Raw genomic sequence first — 19,953 nt, 5'->3', positions numbered from 1 at the left:
AGATGTAACAGGTAAGGCGAGGACAGTGAAGTATGACAAGAAAGAGAATAGGAAGAAAAATACTGCACTGTGAACATACCTTGTATCATAAGCTACACTCCTGAAAGGATAGGACTAAATCTCAGGTAATTGGAATGGGCGAATATTTGATAAGTCTCCCCTTTGTAGTGAAGAATAGTTTCTTTGTCTTCATACATTATTTGTTATTGTCTAGTGAGTCATTTAGCCAACCTGTTCATTTTAGTCGAGATATTTAAGAACCACTATAAAAACAGGATCAGGAGTTTCCCTGATGGAAAAATAAATAGTATTGCAGTGGCTCTTGGTGGGCTGGTCCCTGTAGATTCACTACTATGTCATGTTTCTTTGTCTTCCTGAAAGTACACCCCCTCTTTGATGTTTCTTTGTTAAGTGTTGTGGTTTTTTAATGGAAATTGAATTGATGATTTGGGAAGAGCCAAGTACATTGTGGTCAAGCCCTTGGCCCACTTGACCTTTCCAGTTCTTGATTCTCGGTGAGTTCTTCATTCTGAAGAAATTGGGTCACCTCAATAATACCTTCCCCTCCAAATTGATATCAGTAGGCCAGACAAATGAAATCATTATGCCTGGGGCTTTCATCTATATCTTTCTAAACCTTCAGATTGAAAACTACCATATCTTCTAACTGAATTTTAGAATGCATTCAACTGTTGAATGCCTAATTTTCCTTTTTCCCCTCTACTATTTTGTCTGTTTTCCCCCTGTCACTTCCTCATTGCCTTCCCTTATCCATTAGCTGGCTCCTTTCTGTCTGTTGTCTTCTACTTGGGTCCTCTCTATCCTCTTGCCTTCTCTCATCTCAATGGCTCTGGCTATCTCGAGAACATTGATGCATTTCTTTGTTCATGCTTACATCTATCTGTCTTTCCACAAAACTTATTTTTTCTCTATTTCCTATCTTTAATTGTCTTTAGAATCCACATTGACTGAATGCCTTTCTTTTCTCATTGTCATATCCTCTGCATTCAACTTATGTAAAAAATAAAATAAAATAAATCACTGATGGTTAAATGAATTCTGGCTCCAATAGAGCAAAACAAGAATTCTGGTCAATTTCCTTCCTCCAGTCTCTACCCTGAATAGCATGATCTCTTTGTTTTTTCATTACTGTTTAGTTTTTTTCTTACATTGTACATACCACATAAGGTTGCTAGTATCTCTGATCAGGTCCTTTGATGAGAAGTTCTAGTAAAATGATCTGTCCTTGCAAAACATCACAGGACCTCAAGAATTTTGTTTAGTGCTTGTGATTCTCTATGTGAAAGCATTGCTTATAGTGTCCTGGGGTACTAGAACAGTGTTCTACCCAGCAGGAGGGATGGTTATTATATACTGTGTCTGGCACACACTGCTATTCTACAGATATCAGCTTCTGCTGATGTTCATAATGATGATGACAGTGTGGGTGAGTGTTTTGAAGGCAAAAGGACAGAAGTAGGAGGAGAACAGAGACACCAGTAATGAGGTGGGGGTACCGGGAGAGCGTGAATCAGGAAGAAATAGCTGCTGGGACAGATGGATTATAACATGTGTTAGTTTATCTTCAGTCACCAGCCTCTGGGTTTTAAAAGGAACCAGTAGTACCACATCCAAGTTGTCCGCATCCAACCATCCAGATGACTCATTCTCCCCTGTTTCATTCCATGTGGCTATCAGAGGACTGACACTCCTCCACTCTATCACCCTCAGTCATCCATCTCGTGTGGGCTGGGGGCAGGGAGGGAGCTAAAGGATAGTTAGGTGAAAATAGGATGAAGATTTAATTAAAGTTCCTGAGTGCCTGCCAGATTTAATCTAATTCTCACAACTTTCTGACACCAGCATTCTATTAGATCCACACACCAGAGGACACAGTGATGTAGCCACATCCTGCCCTTCTTTTCTGATGTCATTGCCTTTTTGGGTATGCCTCATCTAGGTCAGATTTGAACCCCAGGAAAGGCTCCATCTTCTTTCCGAACCTAGTACTTTTTTATAAAAACAAATTTTCCTGATGTTTTACCCACTCAATTGAAAAGCAAGCAAACAAACCAACAACACACTACTTTTGTTGTTGTTTGTTTCTTCATTTTACTGAAGACAAGTGAAAGGAAGATTCCAATCTAGATGCATGGCAAATGTCTTGCATTTCTGTTGCATCCCAGCATGATTGTTGCCATGCTTATGGTGTATGTTTGCAGATAACATTGTAGTGCTGTGCATTAGGAATTGGGAGTGACTACTTCCACAATTGTATGTATGTAACTGAGTGAAAAGGGTGATAAGTAATGATGTAGATGGAGGATCTTTGGAGTACAGATTTATCATTCTCTTGATCCACCATCCAAATTCATTTTAAAATTGAATTCAGGTTAATGATGATTGAAAGTTTTTAAAAAAATAAGTCACCTTTGACTGGTTTCATTTTCTATCACTAACGTAAGTGAGGGACTTTTTTTTTTTGTCTTTTTTGTTTTAAAATAATAGAAGAGAAAAGGAACAGGGAATTAAAAGACTGAAAGAGAAACAGCATGTTGGAAATAGGCAAACATAAGTATTCAAAAAGATAGGGCATTAATTTTTTCCTATAGCTAGAGTTGGGAGAATAAGGTATGAAAAACGTATCATTCAATGTCCTCAGTATATCCCGCTGTGGTAATGTCAGTATAATTGGGGTAACAAAAAAATGTAATTTTACTATTTTACTGACTAAATTCCCTCTTGTTTATCAAAGTGGCCTGCATCCTGCTCAATTCTGCTCAGTAGAAAATAATGTGATTATGAGTTTCTACTGTATATAATATTAAGAATATAATGTTGGTTTTATTACAATCACCTTTCTTAAATTTTTTTTTAAAAATCTCTGAATATCCTTAAGATCCTTGAATTTTTATGTGTTTAGCTTTGTGTTCATGTTTATGACATTTGATTAGTAATTATTCACAGGCCTTATAGAGTTTTAAAGAAATTAGAACTCCCTTTTTAAGATCAATATCTTCCAGGGCTGGATAGCCCCTGCCATTTGCTAGGCTGAGGTTGGTGCAGGGGTGTTTCTGTCTGGCAGGGTGCTGGAGAAGCGGGTGATGGGACTGGAAGCCAGACTTCCTCTTCTTAGTGTTCTGTTCAGGTTTTTTTCTAGCTTCTTGGAACCTTCTTTGTAAGTGGAAAAACTCAGGTAGTCAAGTTGGAAAAGTGTTCTCTAGATGTTTGTCTTATAGATTCCATTAATTTTGTCTGAATATTAATCTTCAGTTTAAAACAATGATACCATAGATTTGGGCTTGTTGAAACAATTTCAGTTTCTGTTCATGCTGTTTCTGTCCTTTTTTTAACTCTGGTCTCCTTTGTTTTAGGTTTAGCAGTTTCCCTACAACTCTTGCATGGAGACATTGAACAAATCAGAAGGGAATACTCATCAGTATTTTCTCATGGAGTATCCATCACCCGGAAGTTGGGTTTTTCTAATATTATTATGCCTGGTAAGTGACTTGGGATGCACTACATGATGAAATATGGCTACTTTGTCTGCTTTTGACGCTTGAGAAATTTTTCAAATTGTCAGCTTCAAAGAGTTCAAATGGGCCATGCTTAAGAATAAAATGAGATATTTAATTCCTTTTTAAAAAAATCTTTACATTTTTCTTATATTAGGGTGGATAACTTGTGGGGGTCATGGTTGCATTTCATTATGGCCATAATAGGAAAACTGAAGTTGAATACAGAAAATATTTTACCCTCTGGTGGGAAGTGTTACTGAAGTCACTTAGGGGAAATCCTTACAGGTTTTGGCAAGAATGGTTATTAAGCAATGGTTAGCCTTTTTTGGAGGCTTTTTCCACCAGAGATATGTGTGTATGTGTGTATATAAATAAACAGCCATATGCAGACGCTATATGTATTTCTATACATCTCCTCTTTCTATTTGTATATATAAATCAGATCTATATTAGCAACCAAAAGAGACTCCAAAAAAGTGTTTGTTTCTGAGTGGAAATGGTAGAAGTTAAGGAGATTCACACCAACAAAGTAAATGCCAAGTAAGTCTTTCTCAGGGCTCTACATCCTACTTTCCACAACCAAGAAAAAAAAAAAATAGACCAAATAGTCTCAAATTGTCGACAGTATTTTTAGAAATGAGATCCTTTAAATCACTGTTTAAATCCCATGTGTAAAAAGCAAGCAATGGAAGTTGCATCTGACAGGCCTCTGGCGCAGTTATGAGACTGATGGTAGGACTGTTGTCCATAAAGACCTAACATGATGCAGAAACTGACTGGCATTGACTGTCGCGGCATTTTGTGATCTCCTGACGGAAATGCATTCATGCAGGAAAGCCTAAGAGAACAGCCTGGAAAGTTTCCTGAGGTGGCCTGACCTAGCTTAGGGACCCAGTCTGCCTGAGCATCTTCTGTTAACTATTGTCGAAAATGACTGTTTACAGCACTGTTTACTTGGTGGCATGTTATTCAGTGGCTCTTGCAACCATTCATTATTTCCTTCAGTTGCTATAAATAGCTGGTATTTCCTCTTTAACAAAAAAGAAAAAAATTTCATCCCACTGGGAAGCAAATTGATGGGTAAATCTAATATAAAAAGCATATTTTAGAACAGAATGCAGCCAGCTGCTAAAAGAATTCCTCAGCTTGGTCTCTGAGCCGCATCATTGAGAAATGGAAAAATATTAAGCAACATGACACTTCACTGGCTGAATAATTGTCTGGGGTGTGCTGTGCTCATGCAGCTCTTGTCTGGCTTTAATGATGAAAATGAGCTTTCTGTGGAATAAGTTTCACTTCTGTCCCTTTCTCATACCACGTTATGGCGAGGTTCATGCTGACCAGGGAATAATCCTCCTAGACACATGTCTGCAGTGCCCAAGACTGCAAGAGATTTTTTTTAAAGCACTTTCTTCTTTTTCTTCTCTCATTTTTTCTTCTTTGGCTTTTGAGTCTTTCAAATTAGATGGAGAAGGGAAGGATGTGTGTATTAACTTAAACAGCTGAAAGCAACTTTACAACTCAATGGAATGTTTTACATTGGCAAACATAACAGCCATTGTTTTGTTTTCCTTTGTTATTTTTTAGAATTTTGACTTGTCAGTTAATTCTCACTGGTGGCTCTGATGAAAACTTGAGCTGAGTTTTCAATAAGAAAATATATGTGAACAGCATTTCTGATCCCAGTGTTATATTGACAGTCTGCTAGGATGATGGGGTTTTTTGTTTGTTTTCCTTTTGTTTTTCTAGACTTGTCCTTCAGAGTTAGTATTGTGAATAGGGGTCAGGATGGGTGAAGCACGTGTTTATACCTACAGGACCTTCATTAACTTAGTTACTGCCTTTCTGCAGAATGAATTATCTGTGGTCCTGACACTAACAGGAACGTACACAATACTCTTCTTGAGGATCACAGAATGTCATCAATGCCAAACTCTATTTGGGATGGGAAAACCATGTAAACAGAGATTCTCCCCTTGGTCTGGCTTTTGCATGGGCTGGTCTCGGGAATGTCACCTGGTATAAGGAGACTACCTGCCCATGTGCTTTCGGCCTGTCATGAAGTCCTCCGAACCCTTCCTGTTGCTAAGGGTCAGTCATTCAGCACTTTATTTCTTAGAGTACCCAGTTTCCAAAGAAGAAAAGTTACCCTCTGTGAAGCTCCATCACTGCCACCTACGAACCAAATAACTCTACAGAAAGTTCCATGGTCTGGCCTCTGAGCCCACGAGAGGGAGGGCAGTGAAAATGTTTCAGTCAATGCTCTCCAGTTGAAATACAGTGCGAGCCACAAATGTAATTTTAACTTTTCTAGTAACCATTTTTAAAAAAGTAGGAAGAAAGAGATGAAATTAATTTTAACAATATATTTTATTTAACCCAATGCATCCAAAATATCGTTTTAATAGGTAATCCATATAAAAAATTCATAATGAGTTATTTTACACTATTTCAACCTAAGTCTTTGAAGGCTGGTAACTACTATACATTACAGCACATCTCTTTCCAGCCAAGTCACATTTCAAGGACTCAGTTGCCACATGTGGCAGTCGTTATGGGATTGGACAGCCAAGCTTTAAATGTCTTAACAGACTGTACAAAGCAGAGCTCGAGCCGTTGCTGAATATCAGGAAGGACTAAGTTTCCATCCACCAGACGCTTTGGAACAAAGCTGGCTGATGTGTCAGGAATGTCATGGGAGGTGAGGCGGTGTCCTCCTCCCACCCTAAGGGTCCATTCTTATTCTGAGTTGATGCTTCTTTCTAGGCAATCATCATGGTCTCCCTACTTTATCTTCCCTACCTGTACCCTCTCTCCTGGAGACTTGTTGTCACATATCAACTGGTAAAACTATCCCTCTTTGTTAAGGAACACTTAATTAATACCTTCCATTGCATTCACTTTTAATACATCTTGGCAGTTCCTAATCCTAAAAAGAATTAAGGAAAAGTGGTGGACTGATAGGGGAGGGAAGGGTTGAGATTTGGAGGCTAGAGGCTCACACTGAAAACGATGAACAGAGCCCATGTTTCAAATGGTTGCCAGCAGTAGTAGCTGTGATAGTGATTTCCAGATTTGTTTAAGTTTATTTTACAAGTATTTTCCAGAGTAAGCCTCCTTTTCCTTTGGTCTTTAGGCAGTAGTTCAAATAAGTCAAATTTCTATTTGGTTAAAGTTGACTAGATAGTGATTTATAAGACTGGGGTAAGAAGAATGTTGTAGAGATGTTTGCCTCCCATTTAAGAAGATATATAATTTTACTCTTTTAAATATATATATTATTATTATTATTTACCACTTACTGATAGAGACATGTACATCACCGGATGGAATTGCCTCAAATAATCCTTCTTTTGGAGAAAGCAAGTGGGACCCTGCTTTATTTGATGTTCCCTAAAAATATATCGTAAATCTAACCAAAGGTCACCACGCCCCAGTCCAAGTCACTGGACCTCCATATCATATAGGTGCAACTACTCTGCTTAGATCTGAACCCCTGATCATGTCACCAAGGAGTGGTGGTCTTTCACCCAAGGAATGCCACAGTGACCAAAGAGAGGGGGAGGCGTGTCACCCTGAGGTTGGATCCCAGCCCCAGATCACATTGGGGAAGAGGCTGCTGCCCCCAAATTATAAAGCTTACATGCCCCACTTGCCCAAGGGTGTAGGGTTTCCCCAACAGACACTACCAGAAATGCATGCGTTGTCCTAGAGTATGAAGGGCAGCCCATCCCTGCTCCTGCCTTTGTGCACCACTGTCTGGAAAGTCCTTCATGGCTGCTGTTGTATCATTTGCTTGATAGTCATAATTAAAAAGCTACCCCCTCGAAAGCTTAACATCTCAGAGTATTCTTTTAAAATAAAGCAAAACAAAAACGAGAACAGATATGTTTTACTGAAGTGTACTCTATGTGAGAAATCCAAGGTTAATTTTTCATCCCATGCATAAGTTTTCCCTGTGTGTGGTCTGCCTTGATTTCCTGTTACTTGTGAATCTTGCCCCTATCCCTTACCCTGCCCCTCCCCCCTCCACCGCTGCCCTGAAGGTATCCTGAAGTAGTAGAAGCCTAGGTGTGAATGGCATATTATATTAGTTTCCTATGGCTACTGTAACAAATCGTCACAAATGGGGTGGCTTAAAACAATGCAAATGTACTGTTTTACCGTTCCGGAGATGAGAAGTTTGCATGAGTCTCACTGGGCTAATATCAGGGTGTCAGCAGGGCTGCATTTCTTCTGATGCATTCTCTAAAGGAGAATGCCTTTTCTTGTCTTTGCCAGCTTCTGGAGACTCCCTGTACTCTTTGGCTTATGGCCCAACATCATTCAACCTCTGCTTCTCTCATCATATCCCCTTCTCTGACCCTGACCTTCTGCCTCCCTCTTATAAGGACCTTTGTAATTATATTGAGTCCACCCTGATAATCAAAGAAAATCTCCCCATCTCAAGATTGTCAGCTTAATCACATCTGCGAAGTCCCTTTTGCCGTGTAAAGTAATCTATTCACAGGTTCCCAGGATTAGGACCTGGACATCTTTGGGGAGGTAACGGGGTGCCTGCTACACACATGAAGGGCCATCCAGCTCAACCATGTGTCCAATGCATGAATGTCCTCCTGAGGTCCCTGAGGATGGTTTTCCGGCTTGTACTTGAGTATTAATAATGGCCAAGATCACACCATCACATCTTACATCTTCTCTCAAAATGACCTCTTTCATGTTGAACTCGTCTCCCTCTACCTTCTATCCATTGGGTTGAGTTTCTCTGCTTGTAACCTCAACATTTTAAAATTCAGTTAACTCTCGTCTCCCTCATCTCTCCTCTGATGGGTCCCTTCTCCATATCATTTATGGTCTGGATGATACCGTTTCTGTCTGTCTCTGTCCTAGAAATGAAATCAGTGCTTCATAATTGATCTGACCAATCAGGGTGGGACTGTTACCTTCCTTGCTCGAGGCACTAGTCTTTTGGAGACAAAGGCTGAATTGCACTAGCTTATTTGATGGATGTTCTCATCCTATTGAATTACATTTTCATGGGTAAAGCAGAGATACGGGTAGTACATTGGGCATGATTCTTAATCTCTATAGTTTAGTTTCCTCATCTGTAAAATGGAAATAATAGGGCCTTTCTATAAGGTTAATATGAGGATTTAATGAGATATTCTACTTGTAGCACTTGGCTATAAGTACCTGACTACTGTCTATCTGCTACTATCTACTACTAAACGTCATCATCATCATCATCATCATCATCTAAGTTCACAAAAACCCGGAGTCTTTTATATATGTTCTTTTGTTTTTAAGAAGGACAGGAACTTTTCTTTTCCAGTTCCAAAAATAACAGCAAATATCTAGCACAGAAAAGGCACTGGACTAGCCCCTGTGGCTGGGGACAGTGGTTTACTTGACGTGATGAGCATGTCCTCTATGCCTTTATCCAGTTCATTCATAGGACAGAATCAAGGATCAGGTTTTCAGCTACTGATAAAAACCTCTTGCCTGTTGAGGTCAAGCCATAAATCAACCCCATTTGATTGTAGTCACTGAACTCTTTTTGAGTTTGTTCCTATTGCTGTGGCCTTATCTCTGTCTCGTCTACAGTGATGTTTTGAGAAGCCTTCACATGTGTAAAGGCTTCCCAGTCAGTGGGCCTGTGAAACAGAGAGAAGTGTCAAGCACATCAAATTTACAGAGCAATAAATTTAAGATGTGCAGGGTATTAATAAACATTGTCAGGCAAGTAGCTTTTCACGATTGGTGCTATGACTCCATTTCATACTTAGTTTATGATTTCTCTCCTAATTACCCAAGGTGCTTTCTTAACACCATTTGGGCTTATTAGTTTTCTTCAGAGCCAACCTCAAGTGTATTGACTTTAATTAGCACTTGTTTCAACTTTATCCTTCTGCGTATTTTGGCAAAACGTGGCACCTTGCAGTATTAGAACATAGCAAGCTGCACATTCCTGGGGGGACACAGGCAGAATGGCATTCAGGAGAAATGTTCTTGTCATGTATTCTCTTTTCAAAGAAATCTTATTTTAGTCTACAAGTTTTGCAAAAGATAAAGAGGGTTACAGGGACAGGGACAGTGACAGTTAAAGAACAGAAAGCTAAAACATATGTATAAGGTGTTTTAATTTATGAGTGTGTTACAGTCCAGAACTTCTTTTGTAAGTCACAGAAACAGCAAGCATGACATAATAGTCTCGGCCCTCCTACTGCCTCTCCCATCCCTACCTCTCTGCCTTTACCCCTTCCCCACTTTCATAACACAGAAACTTGAGGCCCCAAGGTTTATCTTACCCTGTCTAGACTAATGTCACAGAGAATAGACAGTAGCAGAGAAAGACTTGAATCCAGATCTCCTTATTCCAGTCTTCCTGTGACCCTACCTTTTTTTAGGCTTATTTGAATTCAGAAGAGAGAGAAGAATCCAGCAAAGTTATAAGCTAAACCAGCTCTAGGGGTCCATTTGGGAAGCAAAGGCCATTTTTAACTTTGGTCCCTTTGGAACACACCATAGCTTCCACAGATGTCTCATCCTCTTAGTGAGAGCCTCTCTCATGTGACACCCCCTCTCCTCCATTCAACACCCCGTCTCCTCTTACTTTTATCCATGGCACTTAGCATTATTCAGTGTGCTCTGTGTTTTACTTCTTTGTTCAAGACCTACTCCTACTAGAATCCCTCCACAGGGAAGCCATTTTTGCTTTGTTCACTGCTGAATGTACTGGGCCTAGAATAATATCTGGCACATAGTAGGTGCTCACGGTATATTTGCTGAATGAATACACGAAGAAAGAATTTCCTGGCACTGGCAGTATGTTACTGTCCCCCCACCCCTGTTCTTCTGTAGGGCCAGCCTGCACACAGAGGGGGGGGAGACGGGTTGCCTTGCAAACCTCCCTCACCACCCCCGCTCCCCACCCCCCGTCTTTGCTTAAGTCAGAGTTGCCGGTCCTTCCAACAGCTGAGAGTTGGAAGTCCCCCTCCCAAGAAACACTTCCTCTCCATTTTGCGTGACAGTTAATCCCCATGTAGCTTGGACAAGCTAATCACTCATTACAAGAAATTTCTAAGGTAAAAACTCCTGTAGCTGTACTTCCCATTAATCAGTGTGTGTTTTATAGTCTGTGTGTAAGCACGGCCACTCATCATGTGTCACCTCCTCCAAGAAGCAAAGGAATTTTACTACTGTTAACTAACATCTTTTGCTCTGAAGTACCTTGATTTTTGTGTTGTGTTTTTACCTGCCAAGTCTGTTCGCGGGAAAACTATTGTCAAGAATTTCCTCTCGGATTGTTGAAATAGCACGTGTGCAGACCATTAGCGTTGCAGACCTGTTTTGAGTTGAAATTGATGGCTTCAGAGGACAAAGTTTGTGAGCTTATTTATTCTATAATGTAATTGTTAAAATAAATAGCATTGAGAATGTGTGTTATGTATGTATGAATACATATATATAAAATGATAACTTTATAGTAATTAGATGAACTGAGTTATAAAAAAACTAGAAAACTTGTAAAATTTACTGGACCATTTTCTCTTAAAATTTTTTTTTAATGGATATGGTTAAAACAAAAAACCTTCAAAGCATACACATATACTTTTACATGTGTTGAAATACGTTGCTTTTCTCCTGGAATTCCAAGTTCATTGCCTTTCCAGGTTGATTTGTATGAGTTGTGTGAGAGTACTGAGAAATTCATAAGACAGAGACCACTGTATTAGTTGTTTCCACTAATGTATTCCTTATATACTCTTTGTAAAGGGTGGGTGAGACGTCATCCCTTTTAGAACTTATTCAGTTTCTCTCTTTTATGGCCCATCCGTTTCCTGTTCCGCCAAAGTCATTTGCAAATGATGTTCTCATTAAAAGTTGGTCTTTATGTAGGAAGGTGACCAGGCACACCTGTATTCCTCCATGTTTTTGAAAGCTAGGGTACTTTCTTAGAAACACTTTGGTCAGGAAGTTTGAGAAATTTCCCAGGTGTGGGCATATTTGTATGGTTATTGTTCCTTCCGGTGATTTACTTTCTTAAGGAGAGATTTTTTATTAGCAAAAACATATATTGCGTTTGGGCCTTCAAATGTTGGAAAGCTATGTTAAGTAAATTCAACCTTGCCAACCTCACCAACATTTACCTTCAAAAACTTTCTAGCCACACTTGGTTTACTTACTTCTCGTGTCTGTATCCACTCACTGCTTACCCCTAATTTACTTCTCACAGGAGAGATCAAAGCATGCTGCCGAGCGTGTTCGCCTCACGCTGCTAGTTGGCATTATAGTCTATTTTTTTCTTGCAGGAATAAGAAAGGGGGGCAAGGTGAAAAAGCATTCAAGTTTATAAATAGCTAATGGAGAAACAAAAATAGATGATATATGTGTACATAGACTATGTCAGTTTGAATCCAGGGCCCTTCTCATTTGTTTTATAGCTTGATGGCAAGAAATATTAAGCCAAGTGTGTCTGTATGACTGACTTATTCTACATCTGTGTTCATAAACACTACTCTGGATTCTTCCAGTAGTGAGGTCATTTCATCCACGAATTTTGGGAAAGATTTAAATTGTAACCGTACCCTTTGCAGTCCGATCATTTTCTTCCACTTAGGTATTTCTTCTTCTCTAAACGCTGTGACTATAACGTATTAAGACTAGTTTCTTTGAGCCACCCCTGCTAGGCTGTCATTTTGTAATCGCACCTCATAAATGAAATGAGGGAAATATTGAAAAATGGTGAAATTTGACAACACCTTCCTACCCAGGCCCAGTACTGTCCTCCTAAATCTGCATCTTCAGTACTGCTAACTCAGACTAGCAGAAGCTGGCCTTTGCTTTTCTTGGATGTTGGTAGTAAGGGTGGGGACCTTTTTATAAAAGTATAAATATTGTATATTTTACTTTTATATGTATGCTATAACACTATTTTTATGAACTGAAGTTTTTCTTGATAGAGTACTTTATTACACTTTTTACTATATATAACATGGTTTCAATTTTCCTCTCCTACTAGGTGAAATGCGGAATGATTTATACATCACTATAGAAAGGGGAGAGTTTGAGAAAGGAGGAAAGAGTGTGGCCAGAAATGTGGAAGTTACGATGTTCATTGTAGAGAGTAGCGGCCAGACCTTGAAGGTACGTTAATGCTGGATTCTTTTTGGTAAAACAATTCCACATCCTTGCTTTGGGTTCATCTTTAATGCGATCAGCTAATTTCTGATTTGCATTATTTCCAATCTTACTTTTCTTTTCCACCCCTGTGTAGTTTTTTCTTAAATTATGAAAATGCCTTTTAGAAAAGAAAGTAGAAAAAAAAAAAAAAGGCTTTTACAGTTTGTTTGTGTCAGCAATGTCCTCCTAACAGCTATTCCTTAAATGCAGCATTTTTATGCCATTTCATTTTTCCCCTTTCATCTGTCATAGTTTTGAAGATGCATACTTTTGCTTTTGGCAATTGGTAAAACAAAGCAAAAATCATAGGTCATCCTATGTATTTTCATTTTAACCAAAATAGGGCATGAGGATTAAGCTCTTACTAATTGGGGTTATAATATCAGGTTCCTTTATGGAAGAAGTGTTTCATGTGAGCCCGGGGCTTAGTGAGTTTTACAAGAAGGCACAGAACAGGCTTTGGGCTGTAGCAGGTTGAGAATTTCATCATGTCGTTGACTCCAAATTGGGCACACAGTGGCCCATCTCACTCATGTCACTGAGGTCCTCCCTTAGCCGAGTAGACCCTGGGAGACCAGCCTCAGGATGAAACAGACACAGCCTGTCAGCAGAAGCAAGTGTAGAAACAGGCCCGTAAAGAACTGAGGAGATAATTTCACCTGAAATGCTATTTGGGTAGCAGGCAGATACAGCAGAGCAATTGCTCTGCTCCTCCCCACATCATCTTGAAATGAAGCTGTCTTTAACCTGCATATTTCCTTTATTAGGATTTTATCTCCTTTGGCTCTGGAGAGCCACCAGCTAGCGAGTACCACTCCTTTGTGCTTTATCATAACAACAGTCCCAGGTGGTCTGAGCTACTGAAACTTCCTATCCCTGTGGATAAATTCAGGGGAGCGCACATCCGCTTCGAGTTCCGGCATTGTTCCAGTAAGTGTCTGGCAGGATTGTCTCCATGGCTTTGTTGTGCTGGGTAGTCTGCTAACTGAGCTGAAACAACAGTGTGGGCTAATCTGTAGAAAGTGTGTGACAAACCAGAGACCTCCACAAGACAGAAACGAAGGTGAGTGAACTCCTGGGAGGTGAATGGGCTCACTTCTCGAAGAACCAATAACCTCTGTGGAAACACAGATGCAAGAGGGGAAGGAAACAGAATACCTATGGAAATCTACAGGGTTCTTCTTAAGTTGGTCACTTTCATAAAACCCAGTTCATCACTCTCACAGTCTGGAAAGACTAGATAGAAAGAGAAGATGCAGCAGTAAAGACCTGACTGGCTCAGGTGGTTTTAGGCAGTCCTGACCCATCTGCTGTCTCTCCAGCCAAGAGCTGATCCAGCTCTCAGACAGCTCAAGGGAACCCTCGGGGACTTTCCTAGGCATGTGAAGTCACTAGAAAAGCCTCTGATTGGCTCCAATTCATATTGATTTGCATATATCTACATCACCATGCATCCTCAAACAGTATTCAAATGAGGATCAAGTAATGTCAACTCAAACAGGTCTTAGAGATGATGTGGAGTAATTTCCCCATTTTATAGATCTAAAAAACCCAAGACGTACAGACGTTACAGGATTTATTCATGTGGACATTACTTATCCATAAAGTTATCATTTCCTGTTGTCTCTATTTTAATTCTTTTGCATTCATTACCACCCTCTGAGGCCCCCACTCCCTGCCTCCACCAGCCCCCAGTCTAGGGATATTCTGGTTTTCCCTGTGCCCCAGAAGTGTGTACTTCTGGTAGTGCACATTGTGACCAGAGAAGGTTCTGGTGAATCTTGCTTCAAGAGCAGTATAATAATCAAGAGAGGGACTTCCCTGGTGGCACAGTGGTTAAGAATCCACCTGCCAATGCAGGGGACGTGGGTTCGAGCCCTGGTCCAGGAAGATCCCACATGCCGTGGAGCAACTAAGCCTGTGTGCCACAATTACTGAAGCCCGCACGCCTAGAACCCATGCTCCACAAGAGAAGCCACTGCAATGAGAAACCCACGCACTGCAACAAAGAGTAGCCCCCTCTTGCTGCAACTAGAGAAAGCCCATGTGCAGCAACAAAGACCCAACACAGCCATAAATAAATAAATAGATAGATAGATAAATAAATAAAATCAAGAGATAGAGAAGAACCGCATTATTGGGGAAGCAGCAGGCTCCTCTCCAGTCTGAAAGGAATGGAGGCATTGCCAGTAGATATGCGCCTGTTACATCGCCTGAGTGCTATGTAACTCGCCCACGATTCAGGGAGAGGAGAAGGACTTTGTCTTGTTGTTGGGACTTTGGAATGTTTTGGAATTAGCTCAGAAGCTCCACAAGTTATGCTTTTGTGGATGTTTCAGAATATAGGGAGATGGCTAGCAGGGTCTTACCATTCTTCCAAATTCCTGGAAGAGTTTCATGGGTAGGATTTAAAGTGAGAAAAAATAAAGGACTTTCCATGGTGCCACACCATTCCTTCCACCAATCTTTGTTATAAATTCTCACTTGGGCCTAAGATGAGCTTTGAGCTTTAAGGAAGAAGAAGAGGAAAATAAAAGTGAAATGGGAGAAAAAGGAGGAAGAACATTTGGAGAAAGTTACTATAACTCAGAACTTGGAAACTGGACTAAAGGTGATTTTCAGCAGAACCTGTTAGATCTCTGCCATCTTGTCCTTGTACTTCAAACCTTGTCCACAGGGTTTTGTTTTGTTTTATTTTTAATGTTTGTTGTTAAAATTCAGAAGAAACAGCAACATGTAAAGAAGAAAGAAAATCCCTACAAATAATCAGTGTAGTCATTTTATCACATGAACTTCCAAGTGTTCTTTGTGTGTACATGTATTTATTTTAAAATATTTGTTCATGAAACAAATATTTATTAAATACCTGCTGTATGTCAACCATTTTACTGGGCGTTGGAAATACGTCAGTGAACACAACAAAATACCTCCTCTCATAGATCTTTCACTCTAAAGAGGGAAGACAGACAACACTTGAGCAAATAAATCTATAATATATCGAGTAGGGTTAAATACAGTGAAGAAGACTAAACTGGAGTCAGGTGCTAGAACGCAGTGGTGCTATGTTGCTGTTTTACATAGGGCAGTCAGGATAGAGCTCTCTGATAAAGAGGTGTGTCAACAACAACATAAAAGAAGTGAAGGTGTGAGCCTTTGGGTATCTGGGGAAAAAATATTTCAGGCATATAGAACCGTAAGTATAAAACACTTGAGGTTGAAACATGGTTGGCATGAAACACGGTTGGCACTGTCAAGGAATAACAAGGAGGCCAGAATGAGCACGTGAGAGAGTTTGGAGGTGAGAACCAGAGAGGTAGCAGGGGAGCCAGATCCCCTGTTGTCTTTTAGGTCATGGGAAGGACTCTGGACTTTATTTGGAGTGTGAAGAGGCATTAGAGGCTTTAGTTTGAAGATAAGTCTGGCTGCTATATGGATGATAGATTGTAGGTGGGCCAGATGGGAACAGGCCATTTAGGAGGCTTGTGCAGTCCTCAAAGTAAGAGATGTAAATGGTTTGATTCTTGTCTACAGATTTATTGACAGATTGGATGTGAAAGAAGGAGAAAATTCAAGGTTGACCCCAAGATTTTGGCCTCATTATGAAGTGGTCATTTAATGAAGTGGGGAAGACAACAGGAAGAATCTGTTTGGAGAGCAAAAATCAAACATTCCATTTTAAATATGTTAAGGCTGAGAAGTCTATTAGACGTTCAACGTATCAAGTAGGCAGTTGAATGAGATCCAAGCTGAAGACTTACATATAGTTCAGTGGTGTGCTGTAAATATTTAACCAGTACTCAGGGTGATGGAGAGGGGAGGGGAAGCCCTAAATTATAGCATTTGCTGATTCCATGGGGTAAATACTCCCACCATGGTCAATTTCAAGCTGCCAACAGGACGTCACTGATCTTGGAGTTGGGGAAAGATGTGCACTGCCAGCTCTTGTGAGCCAGTACAGGCCAGCTCCAGCACATCACAGATGTCGAAGATTTTCAAAGCCATGAGACTGGTGAGATGTCTAAGTAAGTTTAGATAGCAAGGGAAGTCCAAGGATGGATCCCTGGGGCACTGACACCTTTAGATTTGGGGAGAATGTAAAGTAGCCATTATGTGGATTAAGAAGGAATAGCCAGTGAGGTTGAAGGAGAATCGAGGAAGAATAGAATCCAGGAGACTAAATGAAGAAAGTTTTTCAAGAGGGAATTGATCAGATGTGTCAGGTGCCAGTGATAAATAAGATAAGGACAGAGAAATTGTCACCTGATTTGGCATCATGGAGGTCACTGAACCTGACAAGTTGTTCTAGTAGATTTGTGCTGTTGAAAGCCTGGCTGGAGTGAGTCAAAGAATAAGCTGGAGAAAAGGAAGGGCAGGCAGTGAGTATAGACAAATCTTTTGAGAAACTTTGCTATAAAGAATACAGGTGAGCAGAGAAATGGGATAGTAGCTATAAAAAAAAGTGGGTCACCAGAAATTGGTTTTTTGGTGGTGTTCTTTTTTAAGATGCAGCATTTAAAGCATGTTTGTTAGAGAGAAATCATTCAGTAGAGAGGAGAAACTGATGTAGAAGAGTGGGGACAGCTGTAGGAGCAGTGTCCTTGAGTTGGGGAAGGAGCAGGGGACCCGGTGCGCAAGGTTAAGAATTCGCCTTGGGTAAGAGCAGTTTAGACCTAGTACAGGAAGACAGATGCAGGTGGGTAATAGGTGGATGCTAGGGCATGTGGGAATTCTCTCTACATGAGCTGAAAGTGAGGGAAGTGTCGAGGTATTGGAGGCTTGAGAGGAGAGGAGACTGGATGAAATTATGGTCTGGAAAAGTAGAAGAGTGAGTTTATTAGGTAAATGTAGGAAGTTTGCCTATCCCGGGGTGCTTCTGTGGTTAGTGCACATTAATTAAACTTAGATTAGTGTAGGCATGGAATGAGCCACAAATTGGATTTTACAAGGGTGCAGTGTTATTAGTGGAAGTGTGGAGGGGGGAGGGGTTGAGGGTATTTTCAAGGAAGTGATTAGAATGATGGACCACAGAAATGGGAAGTTGGAGTGGAGGGGATGGAGGGATGGGTCAATAAACTGGGGGTCCCAGGGGGCAGAATTGTTGGAGTTGAGGTACAAGAAAGAATGAATTGAAAAGTTAGGAGGTAGAATCCATGAACTCAGGGTTTTTATTAGTAAAAGGGGATCGTGTTATGCATATTATACATAACAGTCCATTCAGTTTATTAATCCTGATCTAATAGCTCAGGACAAAAGGCCATGCACTTCAAACTTTGTTTGGTATTTATTTTTATTTTATAGCAGAAGGCAAATTGGGGGAAACTGTTGCTTTGTTCCTTATCTTTGCTAATTTTATGCATCTTGGATTCTTTTTATCTTTCTGAATTGAATACCAAAAACCACACCAAAATGACAGTCAAATCAACTTAGAAAATTATTTGTAAATAAGTCTTCCCTAAATCATAAGTTCCGTACCCAGCATGCTCATTGACATAGAAATCTCTTCCCAGAGATCTTTGCTGTGACTTTTGTTTAACTTTAAAGAGTACTGATATTTCCCCAGTTTACCTCTGGGGTTGAAATCAATGATTTAAAAAGAAGAACCGTTGCTATAATCACATTTTCAGGGATGTCCTCGTGCTAGGGGCCTAAGCTAGCCAGCCAGCATTACTGCTCTCTGTGCAGGGTTCCATGTCCCTGTGGTTAAATGCCAGAAGCAGCGTGTTTGTTGCTAGAGCCTCTTGTCTAATCCTCAGGATCACCATATCTGACACCTCTAGTGAGGGTCTTACTGCGTCCCAAAGCTGGACTTCTCTATCAAGTATAACCTCTACTTACGCACTTGTGTGAGAGAGAATAACTGTCCAGCCCATAATGGCTGCCAGCCCTGCAACTCTTCCCTACACGTCTAAATACAAGGAGAGGGTCCAGTTGAACAAACCAGGTTCTTTCCATGCTTTCTCCATTCTTGGAGAAAAGGAAGGTGTGTGGAAAGAACTGCAGTGGTACTGAAGAGATCTAGAACAGGTTACCTGACATTGTAAGATCTCAATTTCCTTCTCTATAAACAATTGCCAATGACCCTTGACATTTCTAGCTGTTGTAATTCACAATTAGGCCTCTGAAAACCTCATTGCCTCATTTCTGACTTCCAGAATACTACTGCAGTAAGCTCTTATCAAACTATAGAATGCTGTTTATGTCTTTCAGCATGTGTTATTCCAAGGAGGTGGCTTCCGTAGGGCTCTGTGTTTGCACATGTGGCTGTAGGGAGAGTTCTGTCATGGACCAAAGCAGAGCTGAGAGCCTCCCTTTCCAGGAGGAGTAAGCAAAATATTGCCTTTCACATTCATTCATTCACTCGTTCATTTGTTTACTGTACATTTACTGAGAACCTACTATGTTCTTGGCATTCTTTGAGAGACCAAGCGTAGAATAACTTAATTAGACAAGAATCCTGCCCTCCATGGTGCTTATGTTCAGGAGTGGAGGGTAGGTTGTGAGGAGAAGAAACAGGAAATCCACAAATTAAAAAAAAAAACAAAAAAACACCATAATTTCAGATAGTGAATCCCATGAAGCAAATTAGTCAAGGAGTGTAACTTGCAGATTATAAGGCAGGAATATGGGGTTAGAGGGTGGCTACTGTACATAGAGGTCCCATCATAAAAGCTGCTCTTCATTGTGTAAAAGGAGCTGGCGTGTGTGTGTGTGTCGGGGGGTATATTTCTTGATGATCACGCATCGTCACAGTCTATGTATCTGAACACAGTTGTATAAGCATACACTTAAATAATTGACTGATTTTCACAGGGAATTATACTCAGTATCTTGTAATAACCTATAAGGGAAAAGAATCTGAAAAAATATATATATATATGACAATCACTTTGCCGTACACCTGAAACTAACACAACATTGTAAATCAACTATACTTCAATTAATTCAAAAAAATTGACTAATTTTTTTTCCCCTACAGCAAAGGAGAAAGGAGAGAAGAAGTTGTTTGGCTTCTCCTTTGTCCCCCTGATGCAGGAAGATGGTAGGACTCTTCCAGATGGCACTCACGAGCTCATTGTGCATAAGGTAACGTCAGTCAGATGCTGGGGGCAGCTGTGAAAAACAGGGCTGAATTATTAGCTCACTGTCTTATCCTCACTGTGGAAAAGAGAAGAAAATGACTGCAAAGATACTCTTCTGGAAGATTGCTGACAGGGAGAGTGACTTTTGAGAATATTGTCTCTATACTCTGTCA

General features: G+C 40.3%; 1 protein-coding gene across 3 annotated transcripts in view; it reads left to right on the top strand.

The window, feature by feature from the left end:
* Nucleotides 1-19,953, top strand: part of DOCK4 (dedicator of cytokinesis 4) — a 485,013-nt gene that overhangs the window by 297,221 nt on the left and 167,839 nt on the right. For all 3 annotated transcript variants that reach the window (XM_079931089.1, XM_079931088.1, XM_079931087.1), the window contains 4 exons: nt 3,375-3,500; nt 12,541-12,665; nt 13,469-13,631; nt 19,678-19,784. In XM_079931089.1, the coding sequence (XP_079787215.1) occupies nt 3,375-3,500; nt 12,541-12,665; nt 13,469-13,631; nt 19,678-19,784 (521 nt within the window). The remainder of the gene's footprint in view (nt 1-3,374; nt 3,501-12,540; nt 12,666-13,468; nt 13,632-19,677; nt 19,785-19,953) is intronic.

The sequence above is a fragment of the Stenella coeruleoalba genome (genome assembly GCF_951394435.1).
Source record: "Stenella coeruleoalba genome assembly, chromosome: 9".
NCBI lineage: Eukaryota > Metazoa > Chordata > Mammalia > Artiodactyla > Delphinidae > Stenella > Stenella coeruleoalba.
This window is presented reverse-complemented; position numbering and strand designations above follow the sequence as displayed.